The 26128-nt window shown below is 46.1% G+C and overlaps 2 protein-coding genes across 3 annotated transcripts in view; both read right to left on the bottom strand.

Annotated features, from left to right (window-relative positions):
* Nucleotides 1–493: 493 nt before the first annotated feature.
* MALL (mal, T cell differentiation protein like) lies at nt 494–18799 on the bottom strand. The gene is made up of 4 exons (XM_034766941.1): nt 18588–18799; nt 4107–4274; nt 2265–2402; nt 494–970 (listed from the first exon to the last, which is right to left on the bottom strand). Exons 1-4 carry the CDS (start codon nt 18693–18695, stop codon nt 908–910), a joined length of 477 nt encoding a protein of 158 aa, XP_034622832.1. The 5' UTR covers nt 18696–18799; the 3' UTR covers nt 494–907.
* Nucleotides 18800–23705: 4906 nt separating this feature from the next.
* NPHP1 (nephrocystin 1) overlaps nt 23706–26128 on the bottom strand; it is a 33263-nt gene continuing 30840 nt past the window's right edge. For both annotated transcript variants that reach the window (XM_034764019.1, XM_034764020.1), the window contains 2 exons: nt 25356–25400; nt 23706–24178 (listed from right to left, as the gene is read on the bottom strand). In XM_034764019.1, coding sequence (XP_034619910.1) covers nt 23900–24178; nt 25356–25400 — 324 coding nt within the window. In that variant the 3' untranslated portion in view covers nt 23706–23899. The remainder of the gene's footprint in view (nt 24179–25355; nt 25401–26128) is intronic.

The raw sequence follows: 26128 nt of genomic DNA, 5'->3' as shown, positions 1-26128 counted from the left end.
CACAACCCCCTGAAAAGTAGGGAATTGCCACCTGACGTATTTGCTTCCATTTATAGTTATTTCCTTTGGGCACTGTGGTTTCCTGTTAGGGCAAATTGCTGAGCTGGTAACACTGGCTGACACCTCTGGATGGAAAATTAGAGCTTCATGAAACAAGACTCTCACGTTGCTCTCTGACCATGCAGTGAAGTTCTGGTCCCATTGACATCACTGGGAGCTCGGCCATTGACGTCAGGACTTCAGCGCATAGGCGTACATGGGACTGAAGTGGTGTACAGTGCTGGTGCTGGTGCTCCGCACAAGGATGGATTTCAGCACGTGGAGCAGGTGCTGGAAATGGGGCCAGCTAGTCACGGAGGTGAGGGGCGTTTCACTACACGAGCGGCAGGAGATGTGTGAACTAGCTCAGGGGAACCGTAGTTCTAATCAGACCAGAACGAGTGGATAGAGAAACGTAACGAAAAGAACAATACACAACAAAGCAGCTGCCGTAAGAAAACAAAGAGACCTTTATATTTTCCAATAAGTTAGTTCATGCAACCCCTACCACAAGCATATGCGACCATACAGCCAGAGAGTCTTTGGACACGACCAAAAGCTGAGACATTTGGGATACGTGGGGACGAGAAGATGTCTATATTCTGCATAGGACTACTTGAACAAGCTTCCCCCCAAACGATACTGCTTTCAGACAGAAAATACACAATACTCTATAAAAATTAAGATTTACAGATTTATAAAACAAATCTCTTTTAAAATTAAAATGAAGCAGAGCCAGGCTCCAGATGACCTACATTTACACTGAATTATGTTCTTAATCCAATTAAACCATTGTTTTAGGTACACAAAGTCCGGGTGTCCCTGCTGCGTGTCTCAGTCACCCCGTTTCTCTCTTTGACAGCAGTCTTCAGTGGTAGTAGATGCTGAAGGCATGTAAAATATACAGCAGAGCCGTGATAAAAGCAAAGAACTGAAAAGAAAAATGGAAAGAACGTTACTAGGCAATGAAATTACTCTACCGATTTCAGCCTTGTGTTAATCTATGTCCTTAGTGACCCCTCCAATGTCCTTTCTTCAATGGATTTGATGTCCTTAAAATGATCCTGCCAATCTACTAATGAATAAAATCTCAAACTCAAACCGTGGGAAAGCTCCAGACCAGAGTTCCATGTCAAGGCTGTATCCCCACTTTGAACTTTAGGGTACAAATGTAGGGGCCTGCATGAAAACTTCTAAGCTTAACTACCAGCTTAGCTCTGGTTCCGCTGCCACCATTTCAATGGATTCCCTCCCTGGGAAGCCTTGAAAAACCTTCACCAATTCCCTGGTGAATACAGATCCAAACCCCTTGGATCTTAAAACAAGGAGAAATTAACCATTCTCCCTCCTTCCTCCCACCAACTCCTGGTGAATACAGTTCCAACCCCCCTGGGATCTACAACAGGGAGAAATTAACCATCCCCCCTCCTTCCTCCCACCAACTCCTGGTGAATCAAGATCCAAACCCCTTGGATCTAAAACAAGGAGAAATTAACCATTCCCCTCCTTCCTCCCACCAACTCCTGGTGAATACAGATCCAACCCCCTTGGATCTAAAACAAGGAAAAATGCATCCGAAGAAGTGGGCTGTAGTCCACGAAAGCTTATGCTCTAATAAATTTGTTAGTCTCTAAGGTGCCACAAGTACTCCTGTTCTTTTTGCGGATACAGACTAACACGGCTGCTACTCTGAAACCTCCAGACCAGAGTTGACTGGAAATCGGAATTTTCTGTCTTTCCCGTCCCCAGTTGTGAGGAAAAGGCAAAATATCAACATTTTTCAAGGACCTAAAAGTTACAAAAAAATTCAATTCAGAAATGTGGAAACGTTTTTGTTTTGTATCCGCCTGAGCCGCCACAGTGCCTCATGGGAGTTGTCGTCTGGGTGCTTTGTGCCCCAACTGTCCTATGGCTGGATGACATTTCCCATGGTAAACTGTGGCCATAGGATCCTATGATACTAACTACAACTACAACTCCCATCAAGCACCATGGCAGCTCAGGCAGACTCAGATTAAATGTCCCTCTGACATGAAACTAAGTGGTTCAGTTCAGTTTGACAAGCCAAACTGCTTCGATTTGGGATGACCTACCTGACCTGAAATATTTGGCTTTGATTTTTCCAACAAAAAAACCCTGAAAAAATTTCAGCAATGTTGAAACACAGGAAATAGAGGTGCCTACACGAAACTGTGGCTAATCAATACGCTAAGCATGCAACTTACTGAGGCAGCAACATTGATTTGATAGTAACGAGGAATATATTGTCCAGGCGCTTCAGTCTCAGAGCGGATTGTTGCATTAGCTTGTAAGACCGCCGCGCTCATATAGAAAATTGCAGTGGCTCCATGATACATACTATCCTGCAAAACAAGAGACAAAGAGGAAGGTTTGTGAGGTTGAAATACACATTCACAGTGCAGGTACCTCCTCCTCACTTACAGGACAGCTGTACTTTCAACAGCATAGCTATGACCCTTCAGCTGTCCGATGTCTGCTTTTCAGTTCTACAAAAGTGGGAAGGATGATGCCTGCATGACTCAAAAACATCTGGAACAATTTCTCTCAAACGTTCCACAGCAACTAAATCTTCTTTGGGCTGGGACCAGGCATGTGACAGTCAAGCCCAAGAGGAAACATTTTGCAAGTCACAAGCAACTTGAAAAAGAGTTGGGTTAGCATGAAAGTGTCTTCCCAGGCTTGCAGTCAATGATGCTACACCATTCATAGAAGCAAAAAAGTACATTAATGGCACGTTAAGTTTTCACAGTTAATAATCACAAAAAGATAGGAAAAGGCCAAGTTAAGGTTCAACAGCATCATTAACTCACCTGTATATTTTATTGTATATGTTTACTAGACATCTGCTTATATGCCCTAATCATCTCTACACGCTCTCAGTCAATGAAATTACCCTCAGAACATCCCGGTAAGGCAGGGAAATATTGTTAAGCCAATTGAGAGATGGGGAGCAGAGAGACGTACACCAGCTCACCAAGGAACTCTATAGCAGAGCCAGGAATTGAACCCAGATTTCTTGATCTCGTGCCTTAATCACACACCACCAACTTTCCCCTCGAGTGTAGTGTTTCAAAAGGCAACATGTTATCTAGCAGGAAACAAGAATGGAAAATGTTGCATATGTTCAATGTAGCTGAGGTGTTGCTGCTGTAAGTGTAGATGCTGCATGTCCAACTCGAGGTCAGCAGAATCGATGGGGCACTGCGAGTTCCTACCGTTTCTGCTGCTCTGGTTTGGGCACAGAGGGAGGTTTTTGCAAGACTGGCTTAGCAGCGCACTTACATTGGGATGGCTCATTTCTGCAACAGTGGAAGAAAGAAACTTTCTTTTAAGCAGCAGCTTAGAATCTGCAGACAAATGAGACCAACCTCGCAAAGGCTCTGAAATCACAGAGCCCAGGCGACTGTTCTATTAGCACCTCAGAGCCCCAGTCTGGTCACACCGCTGACTTCAGCTGCTTTTGCGCTAGCCCTGCTCAAAAGGACACTGCTAGAGCTTTTGTGTTATTTTCTTTTCTCCTTTCTCTCTCCCATAACTTAAAAATGACTAAAGAGATTTTCTCCAAACTCGAAGGGAAAAATCACCCCATTTCAGCCCAAATGATAAGCCATGAGCATGTGAAAGTAGATTATAATGAAAACTCTTTTGTAGCCTTAAGTACACCGGGGCGCCTTGCACCCCTGTTATTAACCAACTGGCTTTGTAGCTACGAAGGAAGTACCAAGAGGTTTGAACCAAACACCAGAGGGCTCAGGTGGCCCTGCAGCTAACCTTATTTTCTATATTCTAGTTGAATTGCATCAGTTTCACATGCAATGTTAGAAGAAATGTCAGAAGAACCAGTGAGAACATTGCAGAATGACCTGGGATGATTCCACCTGCCGGACCTTTTGTGTGAAAAGATCAGAAAGTGCAGAACACATGGAAAGTCAATTCTGAAGTCAACTTTCTGCTTGAGAGGTGAGACCTGAAGCTGAAAGGCAGTCACAGGAATGAGAAGAGCCACCACCGGCAGCAACCCCCGGAATAAGTGAGTGTGTTCTTACCACTACTTTCCACGAGTCACTGTTTCTGCGAAATCCAAACAGGTAACACAACAGGAACATCAGGGAGAAGGAAAATGAACTCAGTGAGACGTACATAACCCATCCCTGCAGCATAGGGAAATACACTGTGGTGGCAGCTACGAGGATCCAGACCCAGCATCCAAATATCTGCCAAAAACAAACGAGAAACCCAATGAACTCCATTGAGAGAGTCAACTTTGCTCTTGTTCATACATTGCATTTCTCATCGTCCCTAGCTTGGTTGTCTCAATATTAAGAGACAATACACCAGGCCCACCAGCTCTGCACTCCTTATTGTTAGTATGACAGCAATGACTAGGGCCTCACTGATGTCTAGGCCCAATTGTGTTGGGTACTGTAGAGACAGCTGGTAAATTATAGTCCCTGCTACAAAAAGCGTATCGCCTGTGAGTACTGCCTGGGAGAGGAGTATTGGAATGGCCCCACACAGAGGAGCCATGATAAAGCCACACCCCGTGAGTCCCGCACCCCGTGAGTATGGATTACATTCTTTGTTCCAGATCGCATCAAGCCAAGTACAAGTTGACCCAACTCTTCAACCAAAACTCAAACAGATTTTTCCCCCACACACACAACGCACAGTCAACCTGTGGAACTCCTTGCCAGAGGATGTTGTGAAGGCCAAGACTATAACAGGGTTCAAAAAATAACTAGATAAATTCACGGTGGATAGGTCCATCAATGGCTATTAGCCAGGATGGGCAGGGATGGTGTCCCTAGCCTCTGTTTGCCAGAACCTGGGAATGGGTGACAGGGGATGGATCACTGGATGATTACCTGTTCTGTTCATTCCCTCTGGGGCACCTGGCATTGGCCACTGTTGGAAAACAGGATACTGGGCTAGATGGACCTTTGGTCTGACTCAGTATGGCCATTCTTATTTTCTTATGGGATGTCTTCCTAAAAGATACATTCTAATTCAGCTACAAGTTATTGGACTCAATAGCGTTCACTTATATAGCAGAGCAGAATAATTATCTCTACCGCAGGAATCACTGGGTGAGATTCTCTGACATAGAATATGCAGGGATCAGAGTAGATGGTCACATTGGTCCCCTCTGGCCTTAAAAAGCTATGACTCTATGAAAAAGCAGACATGATCCTTTTTCAACATCCAAATCTTGTTTGGTTAACTTTAAAATGATGACTTGCCAGTTTCATGTCTCTTTTCACTTCTAGCCAGGATCAAATGTGGATGGGCTGAAGTACCAAGGAAAAGGCACAAGAACATTCTGACCAGAAGCATCAGCAATCTCACAAGCAATCAGTTCTCCACAAGGGTTCCAGCATAATTTGGCAGAGTCAAGAGGTTTGGATAAGCTCTAGTGTCTTTTGGATCTTTACCCCAGCCGGGTCCTCTGCAATTCATCATTGGTGTATGCTACTCTGTGATCCAAATTCAGCCTGTCAGATTTCTGAAAAATCCTTGCCAAACTCACAATATGAATGCAAGGAATTTCTCAAGTGAAAAACAGTAGGAGATCTATAATGTCTGCTGAGCAAGAAGAGGAATGGGAACACAGTCATAAAATACCAGGCACTGGCATATACTGCAGAGCAAAAACTTGGAAAGGTTCCTTCCTATGCTACTTTTCCTGGCTGATATCATGCAGCCGGTATATCCCGGTGAGAGACTGTGGAGTGGAATTTTATTAAGGGGGAAGGGAGCAAATGCCATGTAGAAACACGGATGAAATTCATACCAAAGTACAAATGGTATTTCCACTCTCCCACTATACGAAGTTAGATCCTGAGATTTGCAGACCTCTCTCTGATTCAGTGAAGGGGCAATAGATGAAGGGAGATAAACACAACGTACTGCAGGCCTTCAATCACGTGAAGGGGCAATAGATGAAGGGAGATAAACACAACGTACTGCAGGCCTTCAATCACATCCAGGGCCGGCTCCAGGGTTTTTGCCGCCCCAAGCAGCGGAAAAAAAAAAAAAGCCGCGATCGGCGGCAGCTCCACCGCACCGCTTTCTTCTTCGGGCGCAATTCGGCGGCAGGTTCTTCCCCCTGAGAGGGACCAAGGGACCTGCCACCGAATTGCCGCCGAAGAGTCCAACGTGCTGCCCCTTCCCCTTGGCCGCCCCAAGCACCTGCTTGCTGGGCTGGTGCCTGGAGCCGGCCCTGATCACATCCAAGGCTGGGTCTTGCTCCTGTTGAAGTCAGTAGCAGTTTTGTCAGTGATTTTGAAGGTTGCTGCTGGGAGCTAGGTATGTTGGAAGAACAGGTCATTTTTTTTAGGTGGCTTAATATGGACTTAGAAGCCTGTTGTTAGATATTCATATTTTAAAAACTTGACCAGCAAGTCTTGTTTCTTGAAAGCTAGCTCTGGTTGGCCTCTGCCTCTCAAGTTCAGAGTACATTAGTCACAACCTCACAATATTTAATGCCTGACTGGAAAGTGCTTATCTACTCCATTATTGCAATTTATTATTTGTATTACGGTAGTGGTTAAAAGCCCTAGTCATGGACCAGACCCCCCGATGTGCTAGGCGCTGGACAAACGCAGAACAAGGAGTCGGTCTGTGCTCCAGGGAGCTCACAGTGATGAGGACAGTGGTCCAAGAAGCTGTACAGCTTAGCAAAGACTAGAATATGGTTTGGAGATGTGGCAGTGACATTTAAACATGAGGAGAATTCAGTGTTGTTCCCGGTTATGTGGCGTACGTATTATGTTAAATCAGGCCGTTTTCAAGCAAAATCGTTTTTGCTGCGAAAGAAGGCTCTGCAAACCGAAGTCTTGTGAAATTTCTTGCAAATGCCAATTTGGAGGTGGGGAAGAAACGGGGAGGTCTATGAAAATGGGCAAAAACTTTCTGCATTTTCACACAGGTCTGTTCCATACGGTCATGAGTTTGTCCCTTCATAGCCCTTATCCTCACCCAACTGTGCAGTGGGACTCCGTAGCATGCCGGGCAATGCTATCCCCCCTAACAATCACTATCCTACCGCCAGCTCTGGCTACGTGGCCTTGAGGGCCAGCGCTGCTGAGAGCACGTCATTCTTTTGCCAAGCGGTGGTGGATTATGGCTTTGCTCTTTGTGAAGGATGGCTGGGATGATGGAGCCCGACTCCGCGCACCCTTCCCCACAGTGGCCGAACAGAGCCACGAGAATAGCCAACAACAGACAACGTCGTGTAGGAAACATTATTCACACCCCGTTCACCCCCTCAGCTGTCATTTCTTCGACCTGCAGAGCATACGCCGTGGGAATAAGAGACCAGGGGCGGCTAAGCCTCCCCAAACAGCTGACTCGCTGCCTTTGGAGCGCACTGCCGCCGAAAGGGTGGGTGCCCCCGCTGTGGCCCTGCCTGCCCACCCTGCTCTTTCTCTTCCCGTCCCTGTTCTGCCTGCATGGGAGCCTCGCGGGAGGGGGTGAAGAGGCCCACGAGTGAGGGGTGAGCAGCCAGCAGGCTCAGTTGCCCAGCCGGTGGGTGGGGAGGGGGCAAAGTGGCAGGTGGGGAGGGAGACGAGTGGGGCTGGAGCAAGGGTGGGCCTAGGGGCAGGGCCACGGTCTGGGACTCGTGCAACCTCCCCAAATGGAGGAGTCACGTGCCACCCATGCTGCAGGGTATTCAACCTCCCTTTCAAAGCCATCCGTGCTCCTGACTTCCATCCCTGTCACTACATTGAAAGTCACAAACGTCAGGGGCCCATCCAGTGCCCAGGGAAGTTAATGGAAAGGCTCCACTGAGAGCTGGACTGGGCTCACGCGGGATGGGAGAAGGGTGCAGTGCTCATGAGTGCCTCTCCCAGGACGTGGTCTTTGATTCCTATGGTCAGCACCCATCGTGGAGAGAGAACGGGCTTCCAGCATTCCCTCTGGGGAGGAGAAGAATGCTGCCGTTGTGAAATAGCTCGAACATTGTTCTAATCCTGGCCAGCGAGGGCGTCACACTCTGCTATGCACAAGCAGCATAGGTGGGACCGTTTATTTATTTATTAGCCATGACAGGCAATTTAGAGGGGATAATTGCATTTTTCAAGCTGTTGAAACCACTTGACCTTCATCTTTGTGCTGCACAATCCACCCCGAGGCACTGACTAACTGCTCAGAAATGCTGCGCCCGTCATATCTTACTGCTTCCCTAACACACTCTCCCTCCTGTCCATGCGGCCTCCCACTTGGATCTCCACCCCACCCCACCCACTGCTGCACCCAACTCAACAGACTCAAGCAGACGCTTTTCATTTTTCAGTGGTGAGCAAATCAACCACTTCACAATTTGTTCACTTGCATTCAACTTTCAGGAATGCCCAGCTGAATGGAGTAAGACTGGATCTAGAGACCTATGATGACTATATTAATGAGTCTAAGAGTTGATTTATGAACTCTAGATGGCAAGAGATCCTAGACCTTAATTATTCTGGAACTTTCAGATGGAAGAGGAGGGAAAAGGTCTGAATCTAGGCACACTGGGTTCCTTACTAAAGGTAAAGGTGTGGGATAAAGCTTCAAGAACAGCATCAAACTGGGAGGTGGTTACCATGCATAGGTGTTGGCCTTCCCTTGTACAGGCTACAGAACAGACATTCTGTTATGTGAAGGATAAAATTAAATGTAAGAAAGGAAATAATAACCTGCCATCGACCCAGGCTTACCAGGTGTCACCCATCTGCCACATGGAGACCCTCGTAGCTCTAATATACTCCAAATCCTCCTTCAGTGGCTGTTTCTTTTGGTCACAGGCTCATGCCTGTCAGTCCTGGATGGACTCTCTCTGCCTAGATCAAGGCTATTATTTGTGTGTAGTTTCAAGTCCTGTGTTTGCCATGGCCTTTGAACCAGGTCACATCAATCTGTGGACCTCTTCCCGGGAGTTGAGAACCTCTGCGGTGAAGCACATTCCCCTAGCTCATTGTTCTCTTGCTGTCCAAGGTCGCACATGGAACACTGGCATTTGCTAACTTTTGAGTGCTTGGCTTTGTGACCGTCACGTTCTTGTGACATAGCATTTGGTGGTGGTGTCTGTAATATTTCATTACAGGGGCTGCGGAGGTATTGAGCTGTGTTATACTGCTGCTACAAAAGCCACAGAGAAAGCAAAATACATCAAAAGACTTGTTACCGGCATTGTTTCGGCATTAGTGACCCCCATTGTCTTTACTTCCGTCAGGAAGCGTCCTTTGACTTACCCAAATCGCCAGGAATAGAGTCTCTAACAAGCTCACAATTACATGTAACATTTAGGAGCCAGGAGAGTTACACCAGCATCAAAGAGGTGTGAGAGATCTAGATCTCCTTATCTGATGCATAAGCAAGGAGAGACTGATCCGAGGCCTGTTGTAGTCAATGGAAAGATTCCCATTGACTTCACTGGGTTTTGGATTGGAGAGTCTTATAGCTTTGTGAAACTCACACTTGCACTTCACAGAGGCTCAAGGGAGCATTTCTTTGGTTCAGTCCACAATGATTCTACTTTGGGAGGGCGGATCAAAACATCAAAGTGAAACCCAAGTCACAACTCCAGTCACCATGGTGGGATCACATTGAAAGGAACCCTGTAAACTAGCTTAGGTTCACACGAAATGCTAACAAAACTCTAGCAAACCTTCCAGTGGACTTGGCGTGAATCTTCAATTTCTGATCAAACCGAAAAACAGGTGAGCATCAGCACAGCTCTATCGTACTGCATGTGCTTCAGGAGGGTGTGTCTGCCTGGGTGCTTCCCAAGTCATCATTCTTTTTGGAAAACAGAAGAAAATGGCCAGGTGTGAAACAGATTGTGGGTCTTCCCGCGTAGTACCACCAGGACTGGTTACCACAGTGTGCACCCAGTTCCTCTGTCCCATGTTCGCCATAGCTCTCTGGTCACCTGCCGCTTCTACTCCCCTTATCCCAGCCCGTGTTTAAAGACAAAGAAGAACAGACCTGATTTTTGGAAATGTTCTACTACAGTAAAAGACCAATAGAAATAAGGTGAACTATGGCCTGCAAAATCAGCAGAACCCATTGAAGCAGGAAGGCAATGATGAAGCAGGGCATGTGTCAGATATGACTCTGAAGTCAATCAACAAGGATGAAATAGGTCACAAGTGAGAGAAGAATACATGGAAGATCACAGATGAGGTTTTTGGACAAGAAAGTGTAGTTAGAATTTGATGTGATTCAACAGGCCTTGTATTGCAGAAGGCAGCAGAGGGAACAGCACAATGTAATGTGTTCAGAGGGAGCTCCCTGGACAATTCATTTGAAGCAATTTCAAGGAGCCCTGTACCCAACTCCTCTTTATTAAGTGGATCAGGCATTATTAGGTTATACAGCAAAGCAACCAGAATTTCTAAAACCAAACACCTGGAAGGGGGATCCTATGGGAGATACCAGCAGAACCACCTAGATAGATAGGAACCTTGATGGCAGATGGAAAATATCAGTCATTGGACAAGCCACAGAACCTGTATGCAGCATAATTGTAGCCGCGTCCCAGTCTCAGGATATTAAAGAGACAAGGTGGGTGGGATAACATCTTTTAGTGGACCAACTTCTGTTGGTGAAAGAGACAAGCTTTAGAACTACACAGAGCTCTTCTTCAGGTCTGGGAAAGGTACTTCATCTTCAACCTTAAGCATATTCTCACCAGCAACCACACACCGCACCATAGTAACTCTAAACTCAGGAACCAATCCATGCAACAAACCTTGATGCCAACTCTGCCCACATATCTACACCAGCGACACCATCACAGGACCTAACCATATCAGCTACATCACCGGTTCATTCACCTGCACGTCCACCAATGTTATATATGCCATCATGTGCCAGCAATGCCCCTCTGCTATGTACATTGGCCAAACTGGACAGTCCCTATGTAAAATGATAAATGGACACAAGTCAGATATTAGGAATGGCAATATACAAAAACCTGTAGGAACACTTCAACCTCCCTGGCCACACAATAGCAGATGTCAAGGTAGCCATCTTACAGCAAAAAAACTTCAGGACCAGACTTCAAAGAGAAACTGCTGAGCTCCAGTTCATTTGCAAATTTGACACCATCAGCTCAGGATTAAACAAAGACTGTGAATGGCTAGCCAACTACAAAAGCAGTTTCTCCTCCCTTGGTGTTCACTCCTCAACTGCTAGCAGAGGGCCTCATCCTCCCTGATTGAATTAACCTCGTTATCTCTAGACTGATTCTTGCCTGCATATTTATACCTGCCTCCAGAAATTTCCATTACATGCGTCTGACGAAGTGGGTATTCACCCACGAAAGCTCATGCTCCAATACATCTGTTAGTCTATAAGGTGCCACGGGACTCTTTGTTGCTTTTTACAGATCCAGACTAACACGGCTACCCCTCTGATACCTGTACTTCATCTTGTACTTAGCTGTGATGCTGGGAGTATCTTTCCCAACCCGAAGAAGAGCTCTGTGGGGCTCGAAAGCATGTCTCTCTCTCTCTCACCAACAGAAGTTGGTCCACTAAAAGATGTTACCTCACCCACCTTGTCTCTAGAAGCCACAGAAGTGACCATTTCTTGAGTAGCCTTTTCATTGGAACTGATACCTCCAAATCTTCAGGCCTCACACTTCCCATGGAAATAGTTACAGATCTGTACTGTACCCCTCAGATGTCCCCACAGATAATATTTCTAGTATTTCTATTTCCCCTCTCACAACCACACAGAGCTTAGGCAAGAAGATTCAGACTGAGAAAGTAGGGCAATCAGGTAGTTATCGTAGGTACCTGAACACAAATGCAAGAAGCCTGGGAAACAAGTGAAATGAACAGAAAGGCTGAAATGAACAATGAACATTGGCCACTGTTGGTAGACAGGATACTGGGCTAGACGGACCTTTGGTCTGACCCAATATGGCCGTTCTTATGTTCTTAAGAAAAACAACGCATCTGATTTGGATTTTTGCACTACTGTAACTCCCGTTGACTTCAATAGCTACTCCTGATTTACACAAGGCAGTGACACCAGGATCAGGCCCAAATTATTCATCCAGGAGGTGATACCTGGCCCTGCTGAAGTCCATGGTGGGGGTGGGGGGCTTTGCCATTGATTTCAATAGAGTCCAGATTCCACCCTTTGTCTTGTAGTACAAGCATTTCACAGGTAATGCTCCAGGCAGCGTTGGTGGGATAATGGTGTAAACCAGAACATTGCCACCTCTCTCACTCTTTGAATGTTTGCTTCTAGCAAAGCTGCTCAGATCAATGACATAAACGCAATACATACTTCGCAGAGGTGTTCCCAGACCCACCCTGAGCTATAAAAACACTGCCAAGAAAAATCTGACGTTGAACTTCGCACCAACACTGTTACGTTAGTTTGTTTACTCAGGGCTCTCCTTCCATTTCTAGCAACAAAGCCAGAAGCAACCTGAAGAGAGGCACTGACCCGCCCCCAGGAGCAATCAGACAGGTTTTTCGGGACGAGAAAGAAATCCATTTCACCTTTAAAAGATATTAAATTCAGAAATCTAGTAGCTCACTGAAACTGTAGATCTATGGCATCAAAAGCCTTATATTGATCTCAAAGGAACCCTGATCATTTGAGACTTTCATTAGGACAAGGATGATGTGGGAAGGGAAATGTTGCAGATGTTGTGTTTCTGGGATCTGACTTTGATTTCCTTCCTTTCCAGTCCTGTTCCAACATACTGCGTCTGCATATTTGGATCTTGGGCAGGCAACGTTTCAGCCATTCTGATGGTGTGGTTTGGAGAGGATTTGCACCTGCAGAGTTATGGGGAAGCTGTCAGCACTGCTGACAGACTGATACAGATAATCTTTAGAAAAACTTTCCAAAGATTGTACTGTAAAGCCAGCGGAGATAGGACCTTTCGGACCCTCCGTTCGCAGCTGTCAGCCAAGACTCAGAGTTTAAAATAGCCAATCTTCTCCTTAGAAAAGAGATTTTCTGTTTTTCCCAGGGGTTGTGGGCAGAAGGCAGAAGGACTCTGCTAGCGGGATCCCCGGCTGGCCCCAAAAGGGAACCAACCCTACCCTCCAAGCTCCAGCTGGCGACAGGTCATAATCAAGGCCCTGGATTCTATTCGCAGTTCTGCCCTTGGGTAACACACCTGTGCCTCAGCGACAGCAGTGCCGCTCTAAAATGATCTAACCACAACTTTACCTCCAGGCTCAATTACTTGTGCGTAAGGTGCTTGGAGATCTTCATGTAAAAGGTCCCAGAGGCATGCAACAGGGTATTACCAGTCTTTGCAATCAGCCGACAGGAACCGGAGTAGGAGGAAAAGAGCAATTCTTCCCTCACACCGATCCCCTTCCTTAGTGTTTGCACTGCATTGTCACCAGCCCCGCCACTGTGGTCACTGTGAGCGCTTGGGTACCACGGTATTTGGAAGTGCTCGTAACTGCACCAAGCCCCCTAAAGGCAAGCGCCATCACCGCTCCAGCTGTTAGTGCCACGTGGGCACCTCCCACCTGGGTTCACCCAGCCCGGACACTCACATGCAGGGGAACACGCACGAAAAGGCCCTTGCTCTCCGTCCGGCAGAGTCACGCCACAAGACACGGGCAGGGTAGCTGTGCTGAACTGTGGATACCCAAAGGGCATCAGACAGTTAACCAGCCTGGTCATGACCACATGGTCACAGTCATCCCATCTGCTCTGGCCTAGCCTGCTCCCCCCAGGTCCCTGCTCCTCGTGTTAGCCCAATAGCTGTTTGGGGATCTTAGATCCACATCCGTATGAGTCAGGGTTGCAGCACTCCGCCAACATATGCTAATCCCCCCAAAACTAAGTTAAACTGGGGTGTTTCATTTGCAAGGCCTCTCTGGAAAGTCTTCACTTTCTTCAGGTCCAGGATTAGGCCCAGGTCATCTGTCACCCTGGGGCACAATGACCCAGCCTACCTGCTCCTTCTGTCTATGGCAACATGACATAAAAAGACACCCTGTCCCCACCACAGGTCCTGGCTTTGAATGGTAATGTCCATTTTCTACAGATGGTTCCATCTGAATGGGATGGAGTAGGGAGACTAAATGAAACAATCAATAATCACCTAAAGCAGCAGTCTGTTGCTTAAAACGGGTATGTTGCTGCCTAAAATATAGGCAGAGCTGGTCTTGCCGATTGTTACGGTGTCCCGACACTTTCCATTTCCCTGTGTTCATGGGGACAATGAGGATAAAACAAAATATTGACTAGCTGCTCATGAGTGCCGCCCAGTCTGCGCACTGCATGAGGCAGGGTCCTCTGGGGGAAAACCAGCATGTGATCATGTAATTACAGACTGTATCATCCTGGATACACACATAGGGGCCAAACTGCACAGACAGCCTTCATTCCGGCATTTCCTGACTTCGGAGTACTCGGTTTGCAGCCTGAATGTTCTTTTGATGTCGTTTTTTTGTGTGCATGTCATTATATATTTAGGGCCTGAGCCAACTCCCATTGGTGGCCACGGAAAGACTCCAATAGGAGTTGGATCAGGCCCCTAGAGCAGGGGTTCTCAAACTGGGGGTCGGGACATGGGGGGTTGCGAGCTGTCAGCCTCCACCCCAAACCCCGCTTTGCCTCCAGCATTTATAGTGGTGTTAAATATATAAAAAAAAATGTAATTTATAAGGGGGGTCGCACTCAGAGGCTTGCTGTGTGAAAGGGGTCACCAGAACAACAGTTTGAGACCCACTGCCCGAGGGTACATCTACACGGGGGAGACAGACTAACGCTAGCTCCACTTGATCGAGCGTGCTAAAAATAGCAGCATGGCTGCTGCAGCACAGGCGGGCGGCAGAGACGAGCCGCCCGAGTCCGCGCCTGCCCAACCCACTGACTAGCCCAAGCCACCGCCCAGGCCAAAATGTGCACACAGCTCTTTTTAGCACGCTAGAGCAAGCGGCACCAGGTTGCCAGACGTGCACTAGTGCCGCTTGATCTAGCGTGCTAAAAATAGCTGTGTGCACATTCTGGTGTCCCAATTTTGGGTTGGACCCACAGTTGAGAAACCCTTCAGCCCCTGCCCCCATCTCTACTTCGATCCCTCTAAGCTCCTAGCCCCTCTGCCCCTCCAAAATCCTGTCTTCTTCATCCCCTTCTGCTCCTGCACCTCTCCCCTGAGCTTCTACCCCTGTCCCAACTCTGCTTCTATCCCCAGTGCCCCCAGCCCGTCTCTCTCTCCCCAGCACCCGCTCTACTCCTATCCGCTCTCACCACGTGTGCTCCTATCACTGCTTTCCTAGCTCCCATCCCAGCTAGACACCTCGTCCTCCTCTTCCACGGAGTCTGGTGTCCAGCAGGAGGCACTGCAAGCACAGCAAGGCTGTCTCGCTGCTCTCAGTTCCAGGGCCTGGGGCCACAGCCGCCTCCAGCAGCCAGGAGGAGTATTTGTAGGGAAAGTCGGGCTCAGCTCCTCCATTCCTATGATGGTACATGCTCAGTCATCACACACAGGAGCTGGGAGGGGACGGAGCATGCTCAGTTAGGGTTGCCAACCCTCCGGGATTGCCCTGGAGTCTCCAGGAATTAAAAATTAATCTTTCATTAATGATGATGTCATGTGATGAAACCTCCAGGAATACGTCCGACCAAAATTGGCAACCCTATACTCAGTGCCAACGGAAGCTTTGGAGAATTTAGCTGTCCGACTCTAACAAGCCTCTTCTGAGCCTTTATGAACTGTAGTTCTTAGGGGCTCATAATCGGGGCCAGTTCTGGCAGATTTTCATAGGGATGGCAATAGGCACCTCCCAGACACCAGCATGGTTCCCCCTGCCATGTTTCAAGTCCCTGCTCCAAAGCACGGAGCTGCTAGAGCTTCCCAGTGAAATAGCTGTACACTTTTTTTTTTCAACCTGGGCAAAACCACGTATTTTTCACTAGCCTCGTTCTTGGGAAGGGCAGAATTCTTTTCGCTAAAACTTTCCCATAAAAATCAGTCTGAGGCAGACAGCAAGCATGGAAAAACTCAGCCAAAATGGTTTGGAACAGTTAACAACAACGGAACAGGGTCTTATAGTGGAAAATGTTAGGCAACCTTAACAATAAGCATTGATACCAGCTCCACCTACATTCCCACATTTAATGCTTTATACATGGGAAGTAGGGGTACTGTATTAGGGAGTTTTGATGTGGCACAATGAACCTGTGATAGCAGCTCAAAAGCAACCATTGTGATGTGTCCATGTAGGCTCCTTTTATTGTACATAACGTGTAATATCCTCTAATATTATGCGTGTTATTGGGTATTATTCACACACCAGTTCAACCCCATTGGGCCCAGTTCAGATCTCACACCATTATAAACGGGGAAAAACTCCACTGAAGTCACTGGGAGCAACATCAATTTAAAATTGTTAAGAGAGGAGACGGGAACTGATTGACTTCAGCCAACGTCACTCACTTCTGGTTTATGTCTTATGTTCCTAAAAGCTCATGCTTCAAGGTTTCATCTAGCCACCAGCAGGGGTCAGGAAGGGATTTTTTCCCCCTAATGTATTCTGGGAGGGTTCTTTTTTTTATCTCCTTCCTCTGAAGAATCAGAGTTGGCCACAGCTGGAAATAGGACCCTAGACAGGGAGGCACTGAGGTGGCACTGCACATTCTCTCTCTCTCTCAGGTGCTTGCCTGGTTGATTCTTGCTCACATGCTCAGTGTCTAAGTGATCACCATACGTGCAATCGGGAAGGAATTTTCCCCAGGTCAGATTGGCAGCGACCTTGGAGGTTTTTGCCCTTCCTTTACAGCATGGAATGTGGGTCATTTGCCAAGATCCTCTCACTTAAGCATTTCTCTGGCCCTGCACCTGAGTCCCTCCTGTTCTCTGCCTGTCTTACCGTCTAGTGTCCTGTGAGCTGTCATAGTTTGGTCTCATTTCGGCTGTTGGGATGAGTGGGCCAGGACTGGGTGGTGGTGGTGGCCTGTGAGATACAAGAGGTCAAGGTAGGTGAGCTGGAGGCCTTAAACACTGACTCTACATTACTCCTGATCTATAGGAGTGCGAGTGGAATATCAGGCCTTATATATCGTGCCAATGCACAGTAAGAATGTGTGAAGGGTTGGGAGTTTAGCTTCTCTTTCCTGCGTCTCAAAAGGAGACTACCTCCTAAATATGTATACAATACATAACGTGACATTTAAGAACTTCAGAGATGACTGCTATTGTGTATACAGAGCGCTGGCGGAAGAACATTCTTCCTCTAGAGATACCTGCTTCTCATCTCCAAGAAAGGGGATCCAATCAAGGGATAAATCTTAGATAGCCACTCCCAACAATATACAGTGCTTGCAAATTCGGGGCAATTCAGGTCATTTAAAATAACGGGAAAGGTGTCCAAAGTCACTAGTTCATACTAAAGAAGCATAACAGTGCCTCTGTTGAGACTGAGCAGCGAAGAAGTATTTAAAATGAAAGATAACACATGCTGCAATGAAAGGCACGTCACGAGTTACCTCAGCGACGCTCGGACCGAGGCTCACGAGCTCAAAGTGGCTCTTTAATGTGTCTCCTGCAGCTCTTGATATTAAAACACCAATTTAATTATTAGCCAGTCTAAGTCATTAACCAATCAGGATGCTTTTACTATGTTATTAACCAATTGTAGTTGATAACATAATAATACATGGTCAGTCATTTTGCTGTGAGAATCATATGTATATACACACACACACACACACACACACACACACACACACAGTTTTCCCTGTCATACTGTTTAAATATGAATATATAGCACTATAGTAAATGAAAATGACTTCACAGCGCTGTGGTTCTTTTGGGTTATGCTGATTGCTAATTTAGACCTCAGTGGCTCAGGAGCTGCGTATCACTGATTTACATGCTGTTTTATCAGGGTTGTGTTCATGGTACCCCAGTCAGCACTCAGTTTCAGCGCAAAGCCGATGATAAAGACAAGATGCTGACGTTTCTAATGGAAACGTCATCTTATCTTTTCCTAGGGCTGTCTGAATATGAAGCTGCAATTAACAAATATGCCACATAATTGTTTGGGTGGGTGGTGCAGGCTCCATGTTATCCATGTAATCACTATAAACAGACCTTAATGACTGTATTGTATATCAAAGTACATCAATTGTCATATGTCAAGAAAATTCGCCGACTGCGTGACTACAACCTTTGATCCCCCAGAAAACCTCAATGAAGACAGAGAAATACAGCCTTGAAGAAGAAAATGACAGGCACTTCTTTAACTTCCAAGATCTGACTTAATACAAAGATAAAACAACTTGTACACCATGCAAGGATGACAAGCTGTTTTCAGTGCTTTCCATTATTTTGGTTGACTCAAGCCCTGAGACAGACCTTATGATTTTACATGTAAGGTGCTATAGAAGTAAGCTTTTCCTCCACATAGTTTTCTTCTTACCAGGGTTGCTTTTTGTTCAAGTTCTGGATTCCCCCCACCATCACCACCACACACACCAATTTAAAATAGCCTTTAGTTTTTGCCATAGCAATCAATCAATCAAACAAAAACTGTCAGTATACTTACTAGCTCTGGTAGGATAAAAGCATATGGCACTGTTCTAAATATTTTTGCTCCAGATGGCATGTCAGGTTCTGTGTGGGTAACAGGTGGAGGGAGATCTTTTGATGCCATCTCTCTTCTCTGCTTAGACAGGTAGAGGGTCAGCTCCGCTATCCGTGGTTATCTGCGCAACACCATTGGCATGCACAGCTTAAAGTACTATCCACTGACACGCCCATCTGGATGTAATCAGTAAAACCAGTTCCAGCCTGGCAGGTCATTCCACTCCTTGCAGCCAAAAGAATCATCAGCTACTCTTTGGCTAATTAAACAAAGGGCTCAGGTGAGGCAGGTACATTCCTTGGAAAGTGAATGAAAGCATGAGTGACAAAGTGGGAATGATTTGTAATATTTTTATGATTCTGATATGTGCCTCAGTTTCCTCCTACACCTTGCACAGCTACCTGGTAGGGAATGGGAGGATTAACTCTGCTGTCGGGGCAAAATACAAGCCATAATGGGGGTGTGTCACCTAGCTGTCTGGGCCATTAAAGAACATGCTGAAACCAACCCAGATCAACAGAGCATCCAGCAAGACAAAGAGACACCCCAATGACTGAACAACCTACACTGAACAGCAGGAAAACCCAGCAGATAGGACGTGTGCACTGAGCTGGAGAACCAACGGGGAAAGCGCTAGGCGATGGGGACAAGGACTGCCCTTTGGAGGGACTCAGGAGCAATCACCTGGGTGGACAAAAGGGACGAGAGAAGGAGCCAGAGAGGGAGACCATCACTGGTTTGACCAGGATGGACTGTGGCATAACTTCTGCCTCTCTGTGCTAACCCAAAGGACTTTCAGACTCTGTCGCCAGGTGACTAATAAACGGCAACCTTGTTTTGAAAAGGCTGCCTGTGTCGCTGTGAATACTCACTGAGAGAATCGCGCCCTGAAGGGGCTCAGGACTCCCGCTTGGCTGGATTCGCTGCAGGGAGCCGCGGAGACAGGAATCCCAGGTGCCAGAGGCCATAGACCAGACCCCGGGACTCCATAACAGCGTGTACTCACACACATATAAGTATGCACCAGGGCCCCGCAGGAGTTTGCTTGCAAACCGGCAATGCCACGGCAGTGTGTAATCAATGCCTACATCTTCTCCAAGGATTTGCTGACTCAGAAAAGAATAACAACCATTAGAGTGGGAAATGTATTAAGAAACCCAGTCCATCACCCTGCCGGGGCAGGAATGTTCCCTACAGTGCGTTATCTGCTAACTCTCAAAAGTCCCAAGTTCTGGGTCTCCCACACCTCCCATTGAGAGATTATTTCACCCAGGTCTTGCCCCTCCGACTACCATAAAGAACAGTTCTCGCCCTTTGGTGTTTCCAATCAGTTAACTCCCCCCACAGCACTGCCCTCTCCCCTGCACGTTACAGCACAGCTGTACCACAAATTAAGGTCTGACTGCAGCAAGGCTGGGCATAGCCACGCCAGTTTTAATGTAGCTGGTGCTAATGGGGACATGGCAGCACAGATATCAGCCCAGGCTAGCTGCCCCAGGATAAGCCTGTCAGGGACCCTGGGTACATAGGTTGTTGGCCCATGCCAGGGGTCACACCACCACGTCTTTACAGCTGTTACCCATGCTAGCAGGATTAAAGCTGGCACAGGTATGCCTACGTGTGTGCTACAAATCACCCCATCACACCTTGATTTGCAATGCAGACCTACCCTGGGCAGTGCTTACCCAACACGAGAGAGACAAAAACCTACCTTAGAACATTATTGAGGTTACAACATCACAGACTTAAAAGTTAGGACATGCCAGCGTTAAGGGTGTCTGTGCAACTTTCAAACTCTTGCCCATCTTCTCCAACCGGTCTCTGCCCCACCCCTGGTGCCAGTGCAATCCTTTACCTAGCTAATCCCAGTGTCCATTCTTGGCTACTCATCCCAGCCCCAACGTCCTTGCCTAGCAAACACTAGTCCCACCTCTCCAGAAATACCGTCCCAGTCTCCCTCATTCCCGGTCTCACTTTCCTTGCCCAGCCAGTGCCAATTCTCCCCCCCCTTCTGGCTCCTCATCCAATCTTCTCTCCAGCCCTCCCACCCCCCCCCTTGGCTTCTACTCAAACCCCCTGGTCCATGTTTCCCATCCCCCAATGGCTCTCAATCCCAATCTCTTTGCCCAGCCAGCCCCAGTTCTCCCCGCAGCTTCCCTGCTCTGCCTTGCCTGGGCCCAGCCGGGGGAGCATTAAGAACAGGAGAAAGGGGCTCCCTGCAAGCAGTTCTGATAACCAGCCTGGCCCACAGCAGCTCAGAGATGCAATTGCAGGGAAAGTCTTGCTGAGCCGTGGGCAGAATTGTAGGGGCGGCGGGCCAGGGTGCCAAAGAACAGCCCCCAGCCTATGTCCCCGCCGCCTAAGGCAGGTGGAGGATCTGGGGCTCCCCACCAGGGCTCCCCACACTGGCCCAGGCTCCCTGGGCAGCTCTTATCACTGCCTGGCTCTGGCTTCCAGCCTGGCCAGAGGGCAGGGCCTAGGGGGAAGAGGAGGGGCAGGGGTGGAGCCCTGGATGGGGGGAAGGTTGTGGAGTGCCGGGGCAGCCTGCCCCATTATGTGCCCCCGTTCCAATCTCCTCCAAACTGCATTCAGGCCCTGCCCCCAGGCTCCCTGCCCTGCCGGCTGCTCCCACCTGTTTCCTGGGCACTCCAGACAGGCCTTGTGCCAGCAGGGAGAGCAGAGAGACTGCCTGGTGCCACGTACTATGTCAGCCCTTGATGACCAAATGCAGGACTAGACTCAGAACAACTCAAGACAATACCAATAACTGTTAGATGGTGTTAAATGTATTTGTTGGGAAAAGATCAGACAGTCAAGCAAGGAACTTTTCCAGTAAAAGGCTCTATCCAGCTAGAGGGAAAAGAAATAGGAGAAAAAGTTTATTCAACTTTTGAAGTTTCTAATGCAAGTCTGGGCTTTTCCTTCTTCCAGGAGTTTAATAGAAGATTAAAAGTTGTTAATGGTGGTGGTTACAATAGAAGTAAGTCGGTGTGAACTTGACACCAAACCCCAAAACACAAGTATGATTGAATGTTGTAAGAGTTCAGAGGGTTTATTTTCCTGTTGAGCCCCCGCTTAGCAACAAAACCAACACAGCTTTTCTGAGTGTTCTAACGTGCAGTAGTATCCTGCTGCTCATTACCTGGGAATGCACGATGAACACTTAGTTCTCAGCCTGATTGACCTTGCTAAACTAGTTCCCTAAAAAAAATATCTTCTTGCTGTTTTCTTTGCGTACAATTTACCTGGCCACTTGGGCATGGTGCCTAGATTCCTGCATTTTTCTCAGTAAGTAGAGGCCCGTATTAAAACTGAAACTGAGACGTGAACAGAGCCATTCTAAGTGAACTACAGAAAATATTGTTACATCTAAATAGTGGTTCAACTTTACGGTCAATGCTTCATTAGTATTATTTGTTATGGGCTAAGAGGGAAGCTCCTCTCATGGATCAGAAACTGGTTAAAAGATAAGAAACAAAGGGTAGGAATAAATGGCCAGTTTTCAGAATGGAGAGAGGTAAATAGTGGTGTTCCCCAGGGGTCTGTAGTGGGACCAGTCCTATTCCACATATTCATAAATGATCTGGAAAAAGGGGTAAACAGGGAGGTGGCAACATTTGCAGATACAAAATTACTCAAGATAGTTAAGTACAAAGCTGCCTGTGAAGAGTTACAAAGGGATCTCACAAAAGTGAGTGACTGGGCAACAAAATGGCAGACGAAACTGAATGTTGATAAATGCAAAGTAATGCACATTGGAAAACATAATCCCAGCTATACATATAAAATGATGGGGTCTAAATTAGCTGTGATCACTCAAGAAAGAGATCTTGGAGTCACTGTGGATAAATCTCTGAAAACATCCACTCAATGTGCAGCGGCAGTCAAAAATGCAAACAGAATGTTGGGAATCATTAGGAAAGGGATAGATAATAAGACAGAAAATATCATATTGCCTCTATATAAATCCATGGTACGCCCACGTCTTGGATACTGCGTGCAGATGTGGTCGCCCCATCTCAAAAAAGATATATTGGAATTGGAAAAGGTTCAGAAAAGAGCAACAAAAATGGTTAGGGGTATGGAACAGCTTCCAGATAAGGAGAGATTAATAAGACTGGGACTTTTCAGCTTGGAAAAGAGATGACTAAGAGGGGATCTGATAGAGGTCTATAAAATCATGACTGGTGTAGAGAAAGTAAATAAGGAAGTGTTGTTTACTCCTCCTCATAACACAAGAACTAGGGGTCACCAAATGAAATTAATAGGCAGCAGGTTTAAAACAAGCAAAAGGAAGTATTTCTTCACACAACGCACAGTCAACCTGTGGAACTCTTTGCCAGAGGATGTTGTGAAGGCCAAGACTATAACAGGGGTCAAAAAAGAACTAGATAAATTCATGACAGATAGATCCATCAATGGCTATTAGCCAGGATGGGGAGAGATGCAAAACTATGCTCTGAAGTGTCCCTAGCCTCTGTTTGCCAGAAGCTGGGAATGGGCAACAGGGGATGAATCACTTGGTGATTCCCTGTTCTGTTCATTCCCTCTGGGGCACCTGGCATTGGCCACTGTCAGAAGACAGGATACTGGGCTGGATGGACCTTTGGTAAAACCCAGTATGGCCATTATATTCTTATTATTTGTATTATTGCAATGCCTAGCAGCTCTAGTCATAGACCAAGACTCCAAGTTGCTAGGCATAGAACAAAAAGATGGTCAGCTCTTTGAAGCAGGGACCATCTAAATATAAGTCAAGAGACAAAAGCCGGATACAGACAAACCCATACGGGAGTACAAGAAAACAATGAGGCAATATTGGTCTCAGCATGACAAGTTGTAGTCTCAGCACACCAGCAGCCTAGCTGGTTTTTGGAGGCATCATGGCAAAGGAAAGTTTTAAGGAGGGTTTTTGAAGGAGGATAATGGGTTACTTTTGCTTCATAACACTCAGCTATACAAAACAGGAGGAGCAATGGATTTCACCGATAACGGTACTGATTTAAAAATGAAAACAAAGCTTTTTTGTAAAATCATGTAGATAAGGAGATAAAATACTTGTTATAAACCATTAGTATATGCTGTGTAAAAAAGAAAGTTTATGACGTGCAAATATTGTGATGTACAATACAATTTGCTTGCAAAATATCCTTTGGACAAACAATAAACCCAGCCCACATGGGAATATAATTCTGTCTCATTTTGGTCAGATGATTAGTTATGTTTTTAATTTAGTCTTGTACACGTGACAGTGTAAGTGCCTTAAAGTCCACTCAAACTGAGGCACTGCTCTTCCTCGCTTGTCCTAGGAAGTCGTATGCGATCTCTGAAATATCGAAAGCTTTGTGAACACTTTCTGAGGAGAGCAGAGAGTAGAGTGCACTGTCTTTTTCTTGGTTCCGCTTCAGGAAGTCAGCAATCACTTTCCAGCGCGAGGCTTCAGACTCTTCGTCTGCCCACTTGTGCTCCGGGAGGAAAGTGGACTGGAGAAGAGGGAAGACACAGTCATGGTACACCAGGAAAAACACAGACTTCAGAAATTCTCGGTCTCTCTAAAAGTAAGAAAATGAAATTGTTCAGAAAGGCCCCTGCGCAAGCCTGTGCGGTTTGGAAGTATTTCTAGTGAGTCATATGTACAAAACTAAAATGAGAAGATACAGTAATTCTGCTGACCGTTATTCCGTTCTCAGGAACATCTTTAGATACTCTGTGTTGACAAACCCATGATGCTTCAAAAATGTACTGTCTCATGTAAATGTCAGCAGTGTTGTTATCATGTACACTGATGTTTAGTGTGCCTAATTTGGTGTATTTTAAAATGTTTAACCTTAACTTTTCTTGCACTATACTTTAATGTACTAAAATACAGTGGTGCCAACAAGTATCAATTCTATTTCATGACACTCCTGATAAAACTGCCTTGATCCAAATGGGCTCCTTTGTGAAAGGAGCTTAACTGAAAAAAAGAAATAACATGAAACTGTTAAGTGTAAAGGGAAAACCTGTGTGTGTCCTTTAAGATCTACCATATAGTCAGTGCCCCTGTTCTCCCCCGCCCAAAAAAAATGTTTTTCCTGTTTGTGTTTTTACATTAGAAATGCCAGGGATTTCCAGTCCTGTCTTCACTGGTTTTGCTGGAGGGAAGCTTATTTATTATGGGAAAAACTGATGTAATCTTTGTACAGTATGTCAAGGACCTGATCCAAATCTCCCATTGACGTCAATGGCTTTTGGTTCAGGCCCCAACAAAACTACAAAGGGTACCTTTTTATTCTTAGCAGTTCAGCTTTAAAAACATGTGGCCTACAGCCAATAAAACATGCATGCTCAGTGTTATTTGTTTATAAAATAAAACAGTCCGTCATACTACACTGACCAAAAACCACTAGGGGTATTTACATTTATGGACTATGAGTGCTGCAAAGCAACCCATGATGATCCTATATTAACAATGAGGCAAGCTGGCTATAATTACAAGCTAACATCATATCCCTTCTTCGTTGGTTTGATACTATACTACAAGTATGGATGAAAAAAGATGGGAAGAACTGCATTTATAGTACTTACTTCTAAACTGATTTCTGTCATTAACAGAAATGGGTTGAAAAGAATTAAGTAAGTACTATAAAAATTGTAATGACAGAAATGCTTCCAGCGAGTTACAGCACTGATAGCAATATCTTTGGCTTGGATTAGATTTAATATCTCACAGAGAAAATCTGTTATTACCTTTTCTGATCGCTTTAATGTGCTTTCCTTTTCTGCCCAAGCGCTCTAAAATAAAACGCAGAACTTGACATCAGACTGAGTTGGGAAAGCTGTGAAGATGCATATAAGGACATTTTTTGAGCTGCAAAAGACATTTCTTTGACTTGATTCAATCCAGTGATACCTGGAGTATTGTCCTCAGACATCAAAGAGCAGATAAGGCCACAAAGCAGGATGCAAAGTTTTCTGGCACAAATCTGGGATCTGTCGTCCCTCCACCTATCTCTCTAGTCACTGCCATACATTCCCCAGAACAACCATGTTTAAGGACAGGACTTGGACTGGAAGGATGAGAGGGAAATGACAGTAGAGAGAGAGAGACCAGGGGAGGAGAAAAGTTTTTTCTGGAACTTTTAAATACCTCTGGGATACCAGAGAGTGACTCCCCACTCAATACTCTAGTATTCTTCTCACCATCTGGGAAATGTCATGAACCCAAAGAGGATAAAAAAGATTCAAGAAATAAATAAAGATGGTTTTCCTGCCCCTTTTCTCAAGAGGGTGCATAATTATGGTCATTTCCAGGAGCAGTGGTAATCTGCAGGGAGTTTTGATGAAGTCAGCTCAGTCTATCTCCAAAATCAATGAGATTTCACTGGGGGAATTTTTGCCAAAATCTACGGAGTTTCAATGGGGAATTTTAGAAGAGTTTATTTTTTGTTTATTTCACATCTGTACTTGGCCTTCCTTATGTTTAAGGAATCAAAATGTGTATTAACATTAATTAAACGAAT

The sequence above is a fragment of the Trachemys scripta genome, chromosome 3 (assembly GCF_013100865.1).
Source record: "Trachemys scripta elegans isolate TJP31775 chromosome 3, CAS_Tse_1.0, whole genome shotgun sequence".
Taxonomy (NCBI): Eukaryota; Metazoa; Chordata; order Testudines; family Emydidae; genus Trachemys; species Trachemys scripta.
The sequence above is the reverse complement of the archived record's forward strand: the minus strand, read 5'-3'. Positions and strand labels throughout refer to the sequence as shown.